The 20,038-nt window shown below is 42.5% G+C and overlaps 1 protein-coding gene across 3 annotated transcripts in view; it reads left to right on the top strand.

Annotated features, from left to right (window-relative positions):
- mindy3 (MINDY lysine 48 deubiquitinase 3) overlaps window positions 1–20,038 on the top strand; it is a 133,536-nt gene that overhangs the window by 89,666 nt on the left and 23,832 nt on the right. For all 3 annotated transcript variants that reach the window (XM_078538455.1, XM_078538454.1, XM_078538453.1), the window contains one exon: window positions 19,862–19,934. In XM_078538455.1, the coding sequence (XP_078394581.1) occupies window positions 19,862–19,934 (73 nt within the window). The remainder of the gene's footprint in view (window positions 1–19,861; window positions 19,935–20,038) is intronic.

Genomic DNA, 20,038 nt, shown 5'->3' with positions numbered 1-20,038 from the left:
TTCAATCTTTTGAGACCATCACTGACCACATCTTTTGAGTCCAAGACACTTTTTACTCCTATCCTTTAATCTCTGCTGTCCCACCATCTGTCAAGCCATGTGGTTGCATTGTTATTTCCATGCAGTGCTACCTTTGGGTTTTATTTTCATGGGTAGTACCTTATCAATCTTTTTTGAAAATCCGTGTAAAGCACTTCAGTAGGCTGCTTTAACCTCTGATCCTATAATGGTCAAATCTGTGTTGATCGACCCTAACCATTTCTCTGAAAATTTAGTAATTTAATCCTGTATTATTATCTCCACTAGTAGTTTGCCAACAATTAACGTAGGATTAATTGGTCTTTTAATTTCCCGATCTCTGCCAATCTCCATTTTTGAAGAAATTTATACTTGCCACTCTCCAGCCAAGTTATCATTTGCATAAAATTTTGGGAAATTATCGTCAGATTTTTTTCCCAGCTTTCCCCAGCACCCTTGGGTTGAAATGGGCTGGATGAAAAATGGTGCAATGATGACTAAATTAGCAGTGCAGTGACCCGCACCCAAGCTCCACATTCATTTGGGCCACTGCTACATTCATCAGGCCTACCTTTAGGCATTAGGTCCCTTGCATATGTAAATGACAGGCCTAATACCTGTTTTATGTCCTCTTGCTGAAGTTGAGTACCGAAGCTAGCCTGCTTTACTTGTGCTTCTTCACTTTTGTTGGCAGCTACAGTGGCAACTGAAGTTTATTCTGTTTATTCTCCTTGAAAGCTGAGGCACAGTATTTACTTTCATACTTACCTGGCAGGGAAGAGACTATGATCATGATTGCCTCTGCATGTCTTTAAGTGTTGTTTTTGTGGGTATCATTTCTTTTACTGAGAGTTTCAACAAAGGCTTTGGCCTTTTTGCCCTTTGGTATTGAAAGCTCTTCTGTGGTTGTTTGTTCTCCTTGAAGGGGCTTCGGTGCCTAACATCAGGAACTTAGTGATGATGGCTGCAACCAGTCGAGCCCCAAACCAGTGGGTATGTAACATCATTAGGGTGGTGGTGAAAGACAGCGAAGGAGGTACACCCATTGACCGTGCCTTCTTCATTAAGAGAATCCTTTTGGAACCCTGTGGATTCTGATCTAAGGACGTCTATTGTCTGCCTTCGACGTCACCTTCAAGAATGTTGCTGCCTGTGTCAAGTTCCTGAAGGTGTTCGAGAAGAGGCGAGACCAGCCATAGCTGAGAATCCTCATGGCGGAGCCACTCTTTACTCTGCCTTTGCAATGGGACCATGTGGAGACTGTGCACCTCTACAACCCCCATGTTCCTGCCATTGATGTGCTCACCTTCCTCCTCAGGTACTTCGACAAGGTTGGGAACTGCACCGAGCTCAAGGATGCCTTCGGGATTTGAACCAGCAAACACCAGGTCAAGGTGACACTCAATGAGTTAAGGGAGCAATTCTCCACCCTCCGCCCATCTTCACTATCGGAGGAAGCCATGGCTATCTTATCTACACCAGGCAGCCCAAAGTTTGTCGGTCATGTGGCAGCCAACTGCAGTGCCATCATCAGCAAGATTGCAAGCAGGAAGGACACTAGACAAAGGATTGCAAACAATATAAGTGCTGCAACCTGTGTGCAGGGCAGGCCACCTGCCCCAAATGCTGCCTCACTTATGCACAGGCGGCGAACACCAAGGAGGGGCAAGCAGACAAAACGGTGAGTGTCACTACCGCCAAAGAGACTTGCAAACCTCCACCCACCAAGACCTCCAGCCAGCACAATGAGACAAAGAAGGACACGTAGAGAGACAAGAGGAAGGAAAGGATTGAGACAGCAGACGGCCAAACAACTGCGCCGTTTCCCGAATCCTTCACTCTTCAGAGCGAATCAATGGAGGAACCACCAGCAGACAATCAACCGGGGGAGTGGGAGCTGGTGCAGAAGACCAAAAAGAAGGGGCCCAGACAAGTGGCAAGAGGCGACTCCCATCAACACAGATGACGGGCTGCTGCTCTTCGGATGAAGAAAGGCAAGGGCGGTACCTACAGAAGAAACAGCAAAGCTCTGGGGAGCTGAAAGAGGAGACACCCGAGCTCCAGAACATTAGAGACAACGAAGAGGCCAGCGCACCCGAGCCCTGAGAGCAGCAGCACCCTGGAGGGGGAATGGATTGGAGAGACTTCTCCAACAGAGAACAATCCAAACCTCTCTCCTTGCATGAACCCCCTGATGTCACCTGACCAGAACATTTCCAACGGGGTGGTTTCCTTAGCCCATTAAAAGTGAGACAATTTGCGAACACTATGGGTATACAGGAGCAGATCAAAGGACTGGAACTGTCAAAGACTACAGATTAGGTAAGCGACAAAATGCTTTAAAATGGGGATAAAGATTGTGTCCATTAACGTGTGCAGCGTTAAATGTACGAAACGATGTGTTGCAACCTTGGATTATCTTGCCAAGGCCAAAACTGACCTGTTTCTGAAGGAATGTGCTATACTGCACCCCAGCTCCTACAGGCAATGGCCGCGATGGTGGTCCCTTGGGCCATTGATCTGGTCGGGAGGAAATGACTCACGTTCCTCCGGCTTGGGTATTCTGCTGCGGGGAGGCAACTTCACCATCTCTGAGGTTAAGGTGGTGGTGGCTGGGAGCCTGCTCGTAGCAGACGTATTGTATAAGAACACTCCGCTCTGGTTAATTAACGCGTATGCCTTGGCTCAAAAAAGCGAGCCGCTGTCTGTCCTTCAGCAGCTCCCACTGCTCTGGCGACTTCCAGGCCAGTCATTCTGGGCAGTGACTTCAACTGCATCATTGCTGTAGCTGGACGATCTGGCAGGGCCAACAGCAGACTGGACATCATGTCCAGACTCCTGATGGAAACAGTAAAGGATGCCAAGCTGCACAATCTTCAACCCTGCAGATGGAGTGCAGCATAGATACACCTGGCTGCAACCAAACGGGCCCATCCGTTCCAGGATAGACTTCCTGTTTGTGTCCCATACGTTCACAGTTAGATCCACCGACGTCAAGCCAGCTTCTAACCACTGCCTCCTACTGACCGACTGTCACTTACAGGAGGACCAGAGGGCTAGCAGGGGGACACAGAAGCTGAACGTGAAACTGTTGACCCCAGAGAACATTGAGGGACTTGAGAGGGATTACAAAGGCTGGAGAACTGTGAAACCCCCCTTTCAGTCCTTAACACACTGCTGGGAAGCAGTCAAGGAGAGCATCAAGAAGTTTTCATCCTCAAAGGTGTTCAGAAGGTGAGAGAGAGAGACACGGCAGGGGAAATGCCCCAACTCCAGAAAAACCTGCAGAACCTGTTCCAGCTGCAGCCGATGGGGGTCGATGTCAAGGAGGTGAAGAACCAGCAAGCCTCGGTCTTTGCCTTGGAGGCATCCAAGGTCACCCTCTGGTCCAGTCTCCATGGAGCAGGATGAGACGTGTTCACGTTTCTTCCAAAAGGTACACAGAGCTCTGTGACCAGCAGCCTGAAGGAAGAAGACGGCTCAATAAAGTCATCGCAGTCCAACAGTTTGAGGGTCTTCAAATCCTTTTATGCCAGATTGTATGACGTGAAGCCCACAGACGGCACGGCCTCCCAGTCCTTCCTATCCTCTATCATGGAGGTCTTAGACGACAGACATGGGAGAGTCTGGACAAACTGCTAACTCTGGATGAACTAAGGCCCTTGAGACTTCAAGAAGAGTAAAACTCCTGGAAGCGACGGCTTACCGGCTGAATTGTATTTGGACTGGATCGGCCCAGACCTGTTAGAAGTGTACGAGAGTATACTTCAGCAGCATGTCAGAATCCATGAGGAAAGGCATCATCATCCTTATCTACAAGCGGAAGGGGGAAAGGGAGGAAATTAGAAATTGGCGACCCATTTCACTGTTGAATGTGGACTATAAAATTCTGTCCAAGGTCATTGCCAATCGGGTCAATTCTGCTCTGGAGTTGGCGATCTACCTTGACCAAACCTGCGCTGTACCCGGCAGGAGGCCTCTGACAGCCTCGAGCTACTCAGGGATACGATTGTCTATGTACAGGACAGGGATGTGGATACTGCCTCACTAGCCTGGACCAGGAGAAGGCCTTTGACAGGAGTATTGCACACCTACATGGTGGATGTGCTCTCCAAAATGGGGTTTGGGGAGGGAATCCGCAAGTTTGAACTGGCCTCGGTTGCCAAGGTAAATTGTGGCAAGAGCAAGGCCATGTTCTTTGGGAACTGGGCTTCCCGATCCTTTGTCCCCTTCACTATCAGGTCAAATGGCCCAAAAGTGCTGGGCATATGGTTCGGAGGGACCAAGACATGCATTAGGTATTGGAAGGAGCAAGTAGCCATGATGGAAAAAGAAACTGGGCTTGTGGGAGCAACGCTCCCTCTCCATTACAGGCAAGAACCTGGTCATCAGGTGTGAGGCACTCTCGGTGTTGCTGCAGGTCTGCCCCATTCCTCACTCCCATGATGTGGCGATCACCCGAGCCATCTTGCGCTTTATCTGGAGGTTGAAAATTGACCATGTTTGCAGGGACTTGATGTACAAACCTCTAAAGGTAAAGGGGGGAAAACACGTGCACAGTATCACCCTCATCCTGATGGCCTCCTTTGTGTGTGGCTGCATCAAGCTGTGGGTAGACCCTCAGTATACAAACACCAAATAGCACTACGTGCTGAGGTTCTGCCTGTCCATGGTGTTGCGAAGGATGGGTCTGGTCATGCTGCCACAGAATGCTCCAGGTAGCATGCCACCTGTCCCTTGTGGAAAAATGTATGCAAAGAAGCGGCTTTGACCACAAGTCCATCACCCAGTGGTTGGCACGTCCTAGAGGCCATGCAGATGGTTCCCTGAGCAGACTGTCAAAGTCATTTGGCAGAATGCCTCATCGCCAGAACTGTCCAACTAGCACCAAGACATAGCTTGGCTGGTGGTAAGAAAGGCCCTCCCCATCAGATCCATCCTATACATCAGGAGTCTCTCTCCCTCCACACATTGCTCTCGAGGTGGCTGTGATGGAGGAGACCATTGCCCACCTCCTTGTGGAATGTGCCTTTGTAAAGAAGGTCTGGAGAGAGATGCAGTGGTTTTTGTTGAAGTTCTTCTCAAGCAGTTCCGCGATACAGGACCCTGTGCTCTAGGGGCTGTTCCCAGGAGGGGTCACACCGAGACGAATATCAGCTGGAGGATCATCAGATTGGTAAAAGATGCTCTTTGGTCTGCCCGAAACTTGTTGGTCTTCCAGTGCAAAGAGTTGTCCCCGACCTGGTGTTGCAGACTGGCACATTCCAAGGTCCAGGATTATGTGCTGAGGGACGCACTAAAATCCGGGGCAGCCACTGCAAAGGCGCAGTGGGGAAAAGTCACAGCCTAAGACCTTTTGGCTATAGTACACCAAGGGGCTGGGAATTGTATAGCCCCCTCAGGCTGCATTACTCATATTGAATGTATGCAGTGAATGTTACATGTATCACAATTGTATTGAAGCACCTCAGAATGCAACATGATCTATGTAGACAACTTAAATACCATTGCACCATCTGACTGTCTGTTATGACCATTTTGAAATGCCTGTAATGTTCCTTGATTGTATTGAAGCATCTCGGGGTGCGACATGATCTATGTGGAAAACTTGAACGTTATTTCACTTTTTATAATGACCATTTTGAAATGTTTTGTAATGTTCTTTCAGATATTCTATGAATAAAGTGTACTTTTGCAAAAAAAAATTACTGTCATTCCCTCGCTCTCAAACTTGTCTCAAGTCTTAGAAGCCTTACCCCTACTTTGACTATCCTCTTAATTCATCTATAAAAAGCATTTAATTGTCCTTTATTGCTTATTTCCTCTTGCACTCCCTCTTAACCTGTTCTAATCGTGCATATTGTAGCTTTCCCAAATCTAAGTAATAAAACATCTCTGGACTTGTCTCTTTGCACTTCCTAACTACTGAGCTTTATCTCTGCTGTCAATATTTTCCATTAAAAATTAATATGCCTACATTTATAATAGAAACTGCTTATGTAAACTTGTCATGCCATAATACCATCCTCATGTGATTGGTGGCATTGTGACAACTCTATTTTCTATCTTCTCTTTCCTCTAGTTCAGCAAAACTCTGTAGAGCAACCAATTAGTCCCATTCCCTGCTCTATCTCCATAGCCCTACAAATTTATTTCCCACACGTACCCATCAATTTCCTTTAGAAATCATTCATCATCTCCACTTCATTACCACTTACTGCGTAAAACAATCCTTCACATTCCCCTTATATCTCTTGCCCAAACTTTAAATGTGTTTTAATTATTTTGAGGGTTATATCTTGACTAGCTTAAATTCTATTACCTACAGGTTTTCATTTCCTTGCTGTACAGCTCCTATCATTAGGGCAGTGCCTCATATTTTTAAATGAAAGGCCAAATTAAGTTTGAAATATAAACACTGAAACCTAACATGGCTGGTTGCCATTGATGAAAAATAAAATACAAGTTTTCTTTCAAAGAAATATATTTATGAAGCTCTCTGTTTCAAACAGAAAAAGGAGAGAACTTTTAAATCCCTTTAAATATTTGTTGGAGAATTAATCTACCATGTGCTAAGGCCACTCTTGGATAATGCACAGTTGATTGCAATGTCATATTGTCATTGACTTGTAGTTTATTCATTGTAGTCAAATAATCTCTAAAGTAGGTGCATGTCATATTGGATATTCTCTTCATCCTTTGCAACAAAATGTTGTTGGCCCACAATAAAACGGATGTAAAACCAGATGTATATACTGGCCTATTTCTCTGTGTAGAAGGTGATTTATTGTTACGTTTTGCAGCTCTTGGATATCCTATAGCAGTTCAAATGTAGTCCAGGACTGTAAAGTATGGTTTGTTAATGAGAATTGTCCTTGATAATTGTAGACAGAAAGTCTGATCTTATTTTTTGACCAATATGCTGCATACTCAGTTTCAAACTCTTAATGTATTTTGCTGCTGCTTTTAATACATTTAACAGTAACTGTTATTCAGCCAAAACAGAGTGAATGCCAAATATATTTAATGCTATAATTGACAGTAGTAAAGTGCCCAGAATATTTTAGTGAGTAGTTATTTTAACAGAAAACATTGTTTCTGAGTAGTTCAATATGCTTAACCAGCATATACAATTTGTGGGTGAAAAAGCGATTACGTGTTGAGTTTAATTCTTGAAAACTTTGACACTTATAACTAGTTTTTGAAACCAGTTGCATTATACATGGAATGAACCTGGAGTTTCATTGTTCCCTCTTGTGTATCTGCTTTAGTCATTCCAACTTGTATCCTTCCTACAACTTAGCTTGTCTTTAGTGAATGCAAAAATCATACTAGTGAATGATGAGACAAATGCTACATTTTAGACATGCTGCTTTAGAGATTTCCTGCCTTACCCCAGTAGAGTCTTTTTTGAGACATATTGCCCTACTGCGTGCTAAGGATGACTACCAATAAACTGAAGTCAGTAGAGTATTTTTTTGCATCGTACAAATGGAAAAGCAAAACTAGGATTAACTCAGTAGAGTATGAGAGTTAGGAGTGAACGGTACAGTTTTTTGCTGTACTTTTGACTGTTGTCTATTCCATTTCAATATGAATGAACAAATAACGAAAGTAGTATCTAAACCATAGTTCTATTTACATGACAATGATCCTGTTTAAAAAAGATAGTTAAGATTGTTTTGTAGTTGACATTACTTCCTTTTATTTTTATGTTATCCAAACTAATTGGTTTTTGGTAATTAGCAAGTTGAAACTCTTTCTAGGTATTGTTTTCAGGAGAGGTAACTGAACTCTTATGCTTGTTAATTTGAGCAACACATGTCAGTGAAGCATAAAAAACAAAAGTGCTGGAAGTACTCAGGTCTGACAGCATCTATGAAGGGAGAGATAAAGTTAACCTTTCAGGTAAAGTACTTTCAGAACCGCCTTTGAGCAAGTGAAAAGGGGTAGGAGGGAGAAGGAGAAAGAACAAAAGGGAAGGCCTGTGATAGGTTGGAGGGTAGGAGAGATTAACTGACAAAGGATTTTATGGTACAAAAGGCAAAGGGATTGGTAATGGTTGTAGTAAAGAAACAAAAGATTTGCCCAGAGTGGGAGAGAGTGTTGTGATACAAGTATGGATTGGAGCACTCTATGAAATCCAAATTCCACAAGAACAAACATTGACAAACAAATGTACCCTCTGAGCACCCCGGTGTCAGATTTGGGGGGGGTACCCCAAAGGTGCGCTGGGAAACCCCTCTGCTAAGTTCCCAGGTAAGAGTTTGCATAGCAATTACCCAGAAGTGCACACTTCCTCTGGACAATTGCGCTGCGCTGGGAACCATCCGAAAATGCAGTTTTAATCGCAAACTTCAGATGGTTCCGCTGGGGTTATACCTATAGTTACTCAGGAAAAGCTAGAAGAATGAAAACCTCTACTAACTTCAAGATAACTATTATAAAGACCCAGACCGATCCCCCCACGGGACTCGCCCCACCACCCCAACCCCCCAGGGGACTCCCCTACCCCTGACTAACAACCCCGCCCCCCAGGTATTCCCGACCCTCCATGGGATTCCCCCCACCTGCATGGGACTTCTCACCCGACACCAACCCCCCGCCCCCCCCCCCACCACCACCTTTGCGGGCCTGACTCTTCCCCCCCCCCCAAAATTTCCAGCCCCCCCCAGATATTGGACCCCCACCCCATCCCAATGTCCGACCTCCCCCACACTACCCATGATGTCCAACCTCCCCCACACAACCCACGATGTCTGACCCTCACCCCATCCCTACCCAACCTCCGAATACCCCCACCCTCCAAATCCTTTTCATTTACCCTAGGCACTTACCTTCTCCCTAGCCTGTCAATTTCAGTAGGGCCTTTAAACTTACCTAGTGCCAAAAAAAGGGGATGTGTCCTCCTTCAATTCAACGGTACTGGACTTCGGAGACAGCGGCGCTGCCTAGATCTCGCCCAGCCTGTGTTGGAAGGTCGGGCGACAGAGGCATGGGCACAGAAATTTGGCATAGGTAAGTGGGCACAGAGTAGCAATCCGACGTTGATTGCCACTCTGAGGAAGTTACGGCTTATTGAGTCACTTGAATTTACATTTCATGTTTTGCTCTTGTTTGCCTAGTTCTTTTAGGACACCCAATTCAGAAACTATCTGAACAAAATTGAACTACATTGAGTAAAGTAGTCCAAAAGCATATAACAAACCAATCTTTCAAAAATATGCAATAACCAGTTGATACTTCTAGCTACATCCAAGGTGTCTTGTGCGTAATAATTATAGAGCTGTGGATTATATGGGATTTTATGACCACTGAAAAATGTCTGTCCTGCCAGATTTGCTCTCTCTTGTGCCTGGCTCTAGTAGCTGCTGTTCTGATTTTGATTGCCGTCTAGTGACCCCAGCTTTCTGATTCCTGTTGTTCTGCAGCTCATTAATCCAAGTGTTTCACACCTTTCAAAGTTCATCCAAAATTAAAGCATAAAATGCACAGGCATTATGTCTTATTCATCTCAAGTTCTTATTCAGATAGTTTTCCATTCCTGTAAAGAGTAAACATGCTAAATGTGAAACGCAACTGCACCATACAGTTGCAAATCAGTGGCATCAGCAGATTGGTATCAATTGATACTTTTTCAATGCACAACAACAGACACAGTGCATATATATGCCATATAACAGTAAAATAAAAGGAAAGACTGGAATTCTGAAATAAAGAAAGGCTAAAAATATGAAGCACTATGAAGTAATTTTTTTTTAAACTTTACAGCTCTGTGCCCTCAAACTGCTGTTAAGGCACTTAGCTGTCTCACTGACTAGATTTAAGAAAAGTTAAATTCTGCAGAAATATGAAACAAAAAAAGTAAATGCTAGGAAAAAAACTCAGCAGTGTAAGTCATATCTGTGAAAAGATTAAACAATTTAGATTTATATAGTACCTTTAAGAGGGAAATGAAACAATGGTACTTCACAGAAGGGTAATCGGACAGAATTTGACTCAGCCAAAAAAAGATCGGAAGTCAATGTTGGTCAATGAACACAGGGTCAGTGAATGGGACTTGATACAGGTTAGAATATGGGCAGCAGCATTTGGGATGAGCTCATGTAGTTGAATGTGGAAGGGTGGGAGGCTAGCTAGAAGAACTAGCGAGTTGGAATGGGCAAGTGTGGAGTTTTTTTAAATCTGGGAATATTCTAGAATAATGGACTTGCTTTATGCTGCTATCAGTCACCATGTTTATATTTGTGATCTTTGTGAATACAAGGCATGGGATTTGCTGTTCCTGTTGTCTTCTCAGTTTGTCCATTGCTAGAAAATGCTTTATCTAGATTTCTACTCCCTCCTCCCCCACCAGCGTCACCACTGTGAATGCTTTAGATCCCTACACAAATGTTTTTCTTTGGCCTCTACCCACGGACTGGTTGAAGAAATCTTAATTTTAAAAAAAGCACTGACCGTAAAGGAGCACTGTACATGTGTGAGCAGTGCAGTGACTGTTTACATTTATAATTCCAGACATCATCTGATCTCCAAATAGTTGGGAGAGGAGAGGAAACTAATATCCAAGGATATGAACTGGCCATGGCATTGAGGTAACAGCAGCCAGGTCCCTGTTTAGCACTTTCCCAAATTTGAGCTTGCTTCAGAAACCAGGTAACCAGTCTTGGGCTAGTAAGTGAATAAAATAAAAAATTATATGTACAAACTTTACCACCTTCAGTGTAATAGAATGTCATGGCACCCTCACATACTTTTGTTGATGGCAACTGGAAACTCTTGGTCATGTAGTTTTCCAAAAGGGCATCAGATTAAGTATGTGTTCCTATATGTCCTTTAAAATAATGAAATGTAAGATCAATTTTCCAGAGTTAATGCTCTCTGTCCTCAGTCTCTTATTCTTAATTTTGTATTCATGTCTCTCATTCAAAACACCAGAAGTTTTAAAAACAAGCCTGTTCCTATCTGCTCTGTCCCATTCTTGCATGATTTTTGACACTTCTGTCAAATTCCCACTTAATTTCCCCTGTTCTAACATAGTGAGCCACAATTTTTCGACTTCATTGTTGCAGTTATATTTTTTCATACCAAACAAAATTCCAGTGGATCTGAGCTGTACACCATATTGCCTCAATATCCATCCTACAATATGGAGACTATGCAGTATTCTTAACTATAAGTTTTATATAGGTTCAGGATTACAACAGTATTGTGCTCTATACCTCCTATCGCAAAGCAACAGTATTCCATTAGCTTTTAATGACCTTAGAGTGCCACTTCGCACAAGGGCAACGGTCAAGATAAAAAATACATTGGAAGCTGACACAACTAATAAGGCATAAAATAAATATAAAAGCAGTTTATGATGTATATGCCTGTAATGAGACCAAGCAGCACATGTGCAGCAATAACATTTTTTTGAGGTACATGTTAGATGGAAGACATTTTATCTGTCATTCCAGACATATGAAGTGACTATCCTCTTTTCATAGTCATGATTGAACAGTGTGTTGCAACTGACGACTGAATGACATTTACTAAACTGGTTAACTCGGTTTCTCAGTGGCTATGATCGCGGGATGTGGTAGGATTGGTCTTTCACTCTGTGGGTTCTGGATGACGAATTAGCATTTCCATGCAGGGAAGAGAAAGTCACATGGGGTCCATTCAGGCATTGCTCTTATAACCTTTTGATAGGTACAAAAAAAGTGATTTGTGATGCCATTTGGCCACAGGAGGTTTGTGGTCAAGGAGGAAACCAATGAAGAAAAACAATTGAGGGGATGAAGTACATTCCATTATTTGAAGACAAAAGAGAAATCTATTTAGATATTCAGTTAGTAATATGAGCCTCCTTTTGTTAAGGGAGCACGAGGCCTATCTGAAATACAAACAGAAAATGCAGGCGGTACTCAGGTCAGGCAGCATCTGTGGAGAGAGAAACAGTTGACGTTTCAAGTCAAGAAGTTCAACTCTAATTAAAAGCCATTGACCTGAAACATTGGGCTGGGTTTTGTGGAGCCTACTGAAATAGGAAAGGTACCAGGCGTGCGCGGCAGGCTGTGTGTCAGACTCCCTGCAGCAGGAAAGCTGTAAGTGATTAAGTCAGCGGCGAGAAGGTAACAAAATGTGAAACTTGCCAGTGAGCAACGGGAACCTTATTGATATGCTTAATTGCCCACTTGCATATAATTTAAATGCATTTTGACCCAATTTAATCGTGCCTCCCCAATTTAATGAAAGTCTTGTGTATCTCTCATGCCTTTAGTGATCTGCCCAGTGAAAGCTGGCATCTTATATATGACTTCCATAACTCAGTGTACGTCCGTTTGACCTACGGAAGACAGGGCACTTGTTTGATCTTGGAAATATTTTCTCTGTGAAAACTTGCTAAGCTGAAACTCTGTAGGGTGGAGTCTCGGGCAGGAGATTCAGGACTCAGTAGGGGCAGCGCACAACAGAGGTGCAGAGGGGCCATTCCTTAATATGGTATCATCGATCTGAGTTTTTAAGGTGAGGACACTTAGGATGCTGCCTGCAAGGAAAGGGAGAGGTAGTGGCAGCATTGGAATCATCCATCCTGTCCTCTTTCATCCTCACACACTGGAGGGATTGCACTGGCTGGAGTGTGACATCTATCCTCAGCTGAACCCATTGATGTCACAGAACGATCTTGTGTGTCAGTAGAGGAATCTTCACCTGGACGTCGGAACGCCTTTTTGTGCTGGCGCAACAGAAATTCAGATATATTACACACATGAGGGTGAGGTGAATTGAATTATAATTTCTGTGCCCCTCTTCTGCCTGTGACAGCAGTAGTTTAATTTCTAATTTAATTGGTTTCACTTAGTATTCTTTCCTTCATTGAAATAGGCAATGGTGTGTTTTCCAAACGCCGGTTTATGAAGTCCAATGTTAAAGGTAACCCCACAGTGAATTCTTCAAGGTGAAACAAAACTAGGATTTATTAACACATTCAAAACCCGAGGAAGGGATCATGACACACACATTCACACTCAAGCATACAAGGTGGAAAGACAGAGAACGGAAAGGGAAAAAGTTACAAAGTGCGAGTTGCTACAAATAAAGGTATTGGCATTAATTTACATGAATAGAGTCCAGTAAGTCAATGCCCAATGAAGGTTCTTCCAGTTGGCTTTGTCTAGTAGAATTCCTTGTTCTTTTCCCTAGGAGCTCAGTTGTAGGTTGAGGCAGTTAAAGATTCAGCAAAGCATTATTGTATTCCGGGAATTAATTCACTTTGTAGGCGAAATATAGAGAGATAAAGGTCAGAGGCAGGCTCCTGGCCTGGAGTCCTGCTTTCTCTTCTGAGGTTAAACAACAACTGAAGGCAGAATCCAAAAGCTGTATAGTTAAAGCAATTCAAACAACTCAAGCCTCTGCCATGTGACAGGGTGGTTTTGGGTAGAGCCATTTAGCTAACAATGTACTTTAAGGACACTTGTTAAAACCCACTGTATTTTGAGTGGAAAATTGTGGAACCATTAGCACAGCGTTGGAGATGAGGAGTCACAATAGAACTTCCTTTGTCCAGAGCTGGCTGGTGCAGACACCTTATCTACTAGCCCTTTGTGTTGGCTTGGCTGGAATGTTCATACAATGCAAGGGTGTCACATTCCACCCTGAAGATGATGAGTCAGCCTTTGCCTCTTTGAACTGCTCAGAATCTTCCAAAGCTACCATCATTTTTTAAATTCATTTATAGGATGTGGGCATCGCTGGCTATGCCAGCATTTATTGCCCATCCCTAATTGCCCCCTTGTGAGTCAACCACATTGCTGTGGGTCTGGAATCACATGTAGGCCAGACCAGGTAAGGACAGCAGATTTCCTTCCCTGAAGGACATTAGTGAACCAGATGGGTTTTTACAACAATTGACAATGGTTTCATGATCATCATTAGACTTTTAATTCCAGATTTTTATTGAATTCAAATTCCACCGCCTGTCATGGCGGGATTCACACCCTGGTCCCCAGAGCATTATCCTGGATCTCTGGATTACTAGTCCACTACACCGTCGCCTCCCCATGTGATCAGCTGCAGGCAGTTTATTAGTCCAGCAATATTTTCCATTTTTAAAAAACAGAATTTAAGCAAGAGAATATGGAAGAGAAACTCATTAAAAAAAAATTTTTTCACATCTTCTCAGTATGACAGATGTTAGAGATTTAAACTGCAGAGCTTAAAAAGTCTGCAAGATGATTTCCAATTCTTGACATGGAGCTGTCTGCCCTTTAAATATGGTGCCAGATCCTGCATGGCCATCAGGCGATGCAGACTTCCCAATGTCAGAGACACCCCTGCCACATGATTCAGTGGCAAGTCTGCATCACCCACATTCATGAGTTTGCTGCTACATAATTGGGTTCAGCCCAACAACTTGGAACGCGTGCCAGATCCCGGATGACATCTAGGCCCACCAGTGGGTGCCACGATGGTAGGATTAAATCTAACCCGTTAACACACTTTCTCTCTCCACAGATGCTGTCTGACCTGAGTATTTCAGCATTTTCTGTTTTTATTTCAGATTTCCACCATAAGCAGTGCCTTGCTTTTGTGCTTGGTCTATCACTGTTACTGTGTTTGTAATGATTTAGTTTTTTCCAAAGTTTAATTATGTGAGAATTTGGCAGACCTATTTTAGCTAAATTTTATCAAATTTGATATATATTTGGGGCATTATATAAAAAAAGCTCAGGAGTCTTGCTAGTTCAGAGATTGATTGAAAAGCTACTCATAAAAGACTCAGTTTTCTTACGATATAATAACACTCAGTTTTTCATGACTGAGACATCATTGTTTTTCAATAAGAAGTACTCCATCCCAGGCATTTTATGTTTCCTATTTAAATTAATCATTTCTGCTGTCACATTTTTATCATGGACCATGAGCTGGCAACTTTGCTTTCTGGGTTCTTTATTCTTAGAGTTTATGTGAGCCTTTTTGCACCCAGAGCTTTTGACCTTGATTCCTGTTAGTAGCATTGGATCAGAGCTTTTCAAGTCTTATTCCCACTTCAACTAAATTTTGAGAGAGTTGCAGATAATCATTTGAAAAGCATGGAATTTGACCAATTTGCCAAAAATGACTAATAACTCATTTGCAAGTGATTTTTTTAATTCCTGATGTACTTCAGTACTTGCTAACACTCTACTGTGAATCCTTTTTAAATAAAGCTTGCTTGATATTGGTCCCCAGTGTGTACCTATGTACATTGTTTAACATTCAAAATGTGATTAAAGCAGGAAACAAGTAGACCTGTTTACAATTTTATCACATCAGAATTCAGAGAAATATATATTCTGATGTTATTAGTGGTCAACAAAGCGTAAATATTGATGAATGGAGATTGTCCAGCAAAGACAGCACTGGGAGAAGTGGTTAATGTCACCCAACAGATCCAAGCATCCAGAGAACTCAAGTGATTATGTTTGTTAATTGTCAAACAGGCAACATTCCCTGATGCAAGTATATCAAAATAAACTTTAACTGATGCGAGTAATTGTGTTAGGGAGGAAGATAGGTGATTAGTGAATTCATAGTTTAATCATATTCTCTCACTCAAATCTCATTCTCTCTCTCTCACTCTCTTTCACTCTTATATTTGTTCCATCGTTATTTTTATATGTTAACTCTCATATGGTTTATTAATTGGAGCCTTCAACTTAAAGAATCGTTTGTAAAATAGATGATTCAGGAATGTTGCTGTTATGGGATTTGACTGCATTTATTCCCATCAAAGCTTATATGCTTTCTTTTCCATCATCAGTAGGATATATTTCTATTAACTTCATCAGAAAGAGTCCAAATTGCCAGTTATTAGCTTAGCAGACACTTTTCATCGGAATTTTGGAGGGCTGATCCCACAGTCTGGGGCAGGAATTGCTGCTTGCAGGGAATCCATCAATAGGCAGTTGTGGATGTATTCCCACTGTGTTCCTTGCAAGCACCATTACCCAATGCAATTGGCCCTTGAGGCAGCTTTAGCAAAACAGAACATGTGGGAGATCTACCACCAGAGGACATAATGAAGCTAAGAATATTGTTTGGTGAAGAAGGAATAAGGGAGGATCCATGAGAGGCTAATGGTGGCAGCTGTTGGTTACATTTGTGAGACACGAAGAAATTGTGCCTTTGAAATATTTTCTAAATGCTGGCCAGTTGTAATGCCTTAATAACTTTGCTCAAAATAGCAAACATGGGAAATATTTCTATTGTGTTTATGATGTTGCTAATACAAGAAGACCAAAGGGCCTCCTCTACTGGAAGAAATAAGATTGTTACATTCATGATTAGGAAGAATTGGCCTAGTGCATTCTGAAAAGCAAAGTTCTTTCTCGCAGTGAAATTGGCTCGATGAATCCAATTCTTATTGCCACAATGCAAAACAGAGAGTGCATTTTGCCTTTCACAGCCTCGGGATGACCCAAAACACTTCACAGCTGACTGCTTTTGAAGTGTGTGTTTTATTCTTGTATGGGATGTGGGCATCGCTGGCAAGGTCAGCATTTGTTCTATCCCTAATTACCCTGTAACTGTGTAGCTTGCTCGGCCATTTCAGAGGGCAGTTAGAGTCAATTGCTGTAGGACTGGATCACATTCCTAATGGACATTAGTGAACCAGATGGATTTTTACACTAATCGATGGTAGTTGTCATGGTCACCTTCACTGAGACCAGCTTTATATTTCAGATTTACTAATTGAATTTAAATTCCATCAGCTACTGTGGTGGGATTTGAGCCCATGTTCCCAGAGCTTTAGCCTGGGCCACTGGATTACTAGCCCAGTGATATCACCACTATACCACCAAATCCCCCTGTAATCACTGGTGTAAAAAAACACGACAGCCAATTTGTGCACCATAAGGTCCCACAAATAGCAATGTGATAATGGCCGGATAATCTATTTTACTGATGTTGATCAAGGAATAAATATTTGACCAGGACACCTGTGTTACGGATAGGAGAGGGTTTAATTTAAACAGCCCTGATTTCTTCTCTCACCACCCGTCCGTAAACAGAAAGATGTTTTTGATTTCCCCCTTTTATATGTGGTGGTGTATTTTCCCATCTCCTCAGTTTTGGTGTGATCCAATTCTCTATTAATAACCCCACAGCAAACTCGAGATAGGACAAAGTAAAAGGAGTAATTTATTTACACACACTCAAATGCAAAAGGAAGGTTACAACGTGGCCTCCTTTTCATTCATACAATAAAGGTGGGATAGAGAACAGGAAGAGGTACAGAGCAAAGACCACAGATAAAATAAGAATTATTGTTTCATGTGAGTCCAGAGCCCAGAATCAATGTCCAATGGTATATTTTTGCCTAGAGTCAGCAGGATGAAAATGAATGCTGGATAATCCATTTTTCCAGTAGAGATCACTTCCACGATGGGGTAGGCACGTAGAGATGATTTAGTCTTGTAGGCACAAGTATGGAAGTTCCAGTAGAAACAGTGTAGAAGTGAGGGGGGTGGGGGTGGCAGGCAATTTCAACCTGGACAGAGCTCTGGTTCTGCTGCTGTTTGGCTGATAGAAGATAGCAGACTGCCATTGTAGCTCCACAAGGCAGAATAACTGGTTCTCCCAGCTGGAGGAGTGGGGGGGATCATGTGATATGACTGCCAATTCTCCACTTTGGTTTGGACATTATATTCATTTGTCTACATCCTTGAGATGGTTAATGTTTCAACCATTAATAATTTCAAAGGCGATTTCAGAGTTTTTTGTCCTATCAGACAGGTGGTTGCCATTGGCTGGGTCTGGCCTTAGAAATGTAAATGATCTTTGTACAATTCCTTTGTAATTTGGTCTCTGCAACCACAGAGTGGTGAGCACCTCTTCAGGGATAACGAGTTTGTAGCTGTTCTGGATGCCAGGAAGTTCCTAGTGTTTGAGTCATAATCAGCAATGGCTTCAGTTATTGTGAAACCTTTGTCCTGTTTTAAAGATTTTATAAATTAGCCATGCTGTTATAAAAATATTGAGTCAGGTCTTGACTCCAGGACACCAGGTAGAACTTCCCTCCTCCTTCCAAATAATGCCATGGGATCCACCTGAGAGGACAGATGGCCATAGCTTAATGTCACATCCAGTAAATGGCACCTTCAACGGTGTAGCACTGTAGTGTTAGCCTAGCTTTTGTGCTCAAGTGTCATGAGTGGGACAGGACTGTCTTTGCAAAACATGTTTATTATCTTTTACATCCTTTTCTTCACTATTCTTGGCACAAATGATGCTTATATAAAGTCTTTGAAACCGTTTATCTTAGGGCTATCAATTAATTGCAGATCATTTCTGACTAACGTGTTCATTTAAATTTTCTAGTATTATTTGCGGAGTTTACACGTAAAGTACCTCAAGGACCAGCAGCCTTTTGTATACCATGCAATTTCACCTCAAACTCTATTGTATTTGCGTATATGCAGACATTATGTCATCTCGATGTGCAAACATGATGCTGTTTCTGTGCGTGTGCAGATGTCATAGAGTTCAGTTACAGCACAAAAGGAGCATAGGCCGATTCCAACCTAACCTTGTAACTAAAATCTCCCATTCCTGGAACCATTCTGGCAAATCTCCTCTGCATTCTTTTCTGAAGTGTGGTGACCAGGTGGTATTCTACTGGGGCTAACCAGAGCTTTATTTCGGTTCCGCATAACCTCCCTGCTTTTGTACCCAAAGTCTCTATTTATGAAGCCCAAAATCCCTTATGCTTTAATAACCATTCTCCCAGTGTGTCCTGCCACCTTCAGAGATCAATGCATATGTGCTCCCTCTGTCCTTGTACATGTTTTAGAATTGTGCCATTAAGTTTGTATTGTCTCTGCCCATCCTTTCTGTGAAAATGCATCATCTTGCACTTCTCTGTATTAACTTTCATCTGTGATTTCTCTGTCCATTCTGCTAGCCTAACTGTGTCTTGTTGCAGGCAATTTGTACGTTCTGTACATGTGCAGCCATTACGGACATTTAGATGCGAGCACTATTGCCAGTAGACTGAGTGTAGCAGTGTCTGTCAGTGCTGTGTACCATATAGAAGGTGCATTGCAGTAACTTAGCGAGGCTCCTTAAATAGTGCCTTCCAAACCCATGACCTCTAACACCTAGAAGGACAAGAGCAGCAGACAAATGAGAACATCACCATCTGCAAGCTCCCCTCCAAGCTGCACACAATCCTTACTTGAAACTATGTCGCCATTCTCTCACTGTCATTGTCAAAGTTCTGGAACTCGCTTCCTAACAATACTGTGGGTGTACCCACACCAGATGGACTGCAGTGATTCAAGACAGCAATTGCCCACCTTCTCAAGGTGGGCAATTGCTGGTCTAGCCAGTGATGCCCATATCCAATAAAAGAGCAAAGAAACATAGAGCGGGAAGCCAGCTGCAGACCAACTTTCCTTTAGCAATGGGCTCCCTCAGGTCTATCACTCATGGATCCTCGTTAATGGCTTACAAGTATTGCAGTGATTCAGATTCAAAGCTGTTCATCCTCCAATGTTTTTATGCTGGGTTGCTTCTTGGATGAGAAAACATTAGTAATAAAATAAACTTGAAATTGGTGCAGTTATTTTGTCAATTAAATGTGCAACTGAGATTAACTGAGATAAAAATTTTAATTGCAGTTAACTTCTTTAACGGCTTGACAACCCTAACTTATTTCATTGCTACGGGTAGTCAGCAAAATTCCTGCGGTTCAGGATTCTGATCTTCAGTTGTTCTAGCAAAGGATGGTAAATTGGAGCTAATATTTTTCCATCATTCATTACTGAGCTACTAGTTCTTTTCCATCAAAGATTTTTTTGTTTCCTTGCAGATAACGGATTTATACCAGATACAATGCTGGAGGATGTGATGAAAGCATTGGACTTGGTGTCAGACCCTGAATAGTAAGTGTTCCCTACAGTATTGTGATTTAAAATAGAAAAGCGTTTAATTTCTCGTACTCACAACAATAAATTGGTAATTTGCCGCCTTATGTATTTCATTTGTG

The sequence above is a fragment of the Cetorhinus maximus genome, chromosome 3 (genome assembly GCF_964194155.1).
Source record: "Cetorhinus maximus chromosome 3, sCetMax3.hap1.1, whole genome shotgun sequence".
NCBI classification, from domain to species: domain Eukaryota; kingdom Metazoa; phylum Chordata; class Chondrichthyes; order Lamniformes; family Cetorhinidae; genus Cetorhinus; species Cetorhinus maximus.
This window is presented reverse-complemented; position numbering and strand designations above follow the sequence as displayed.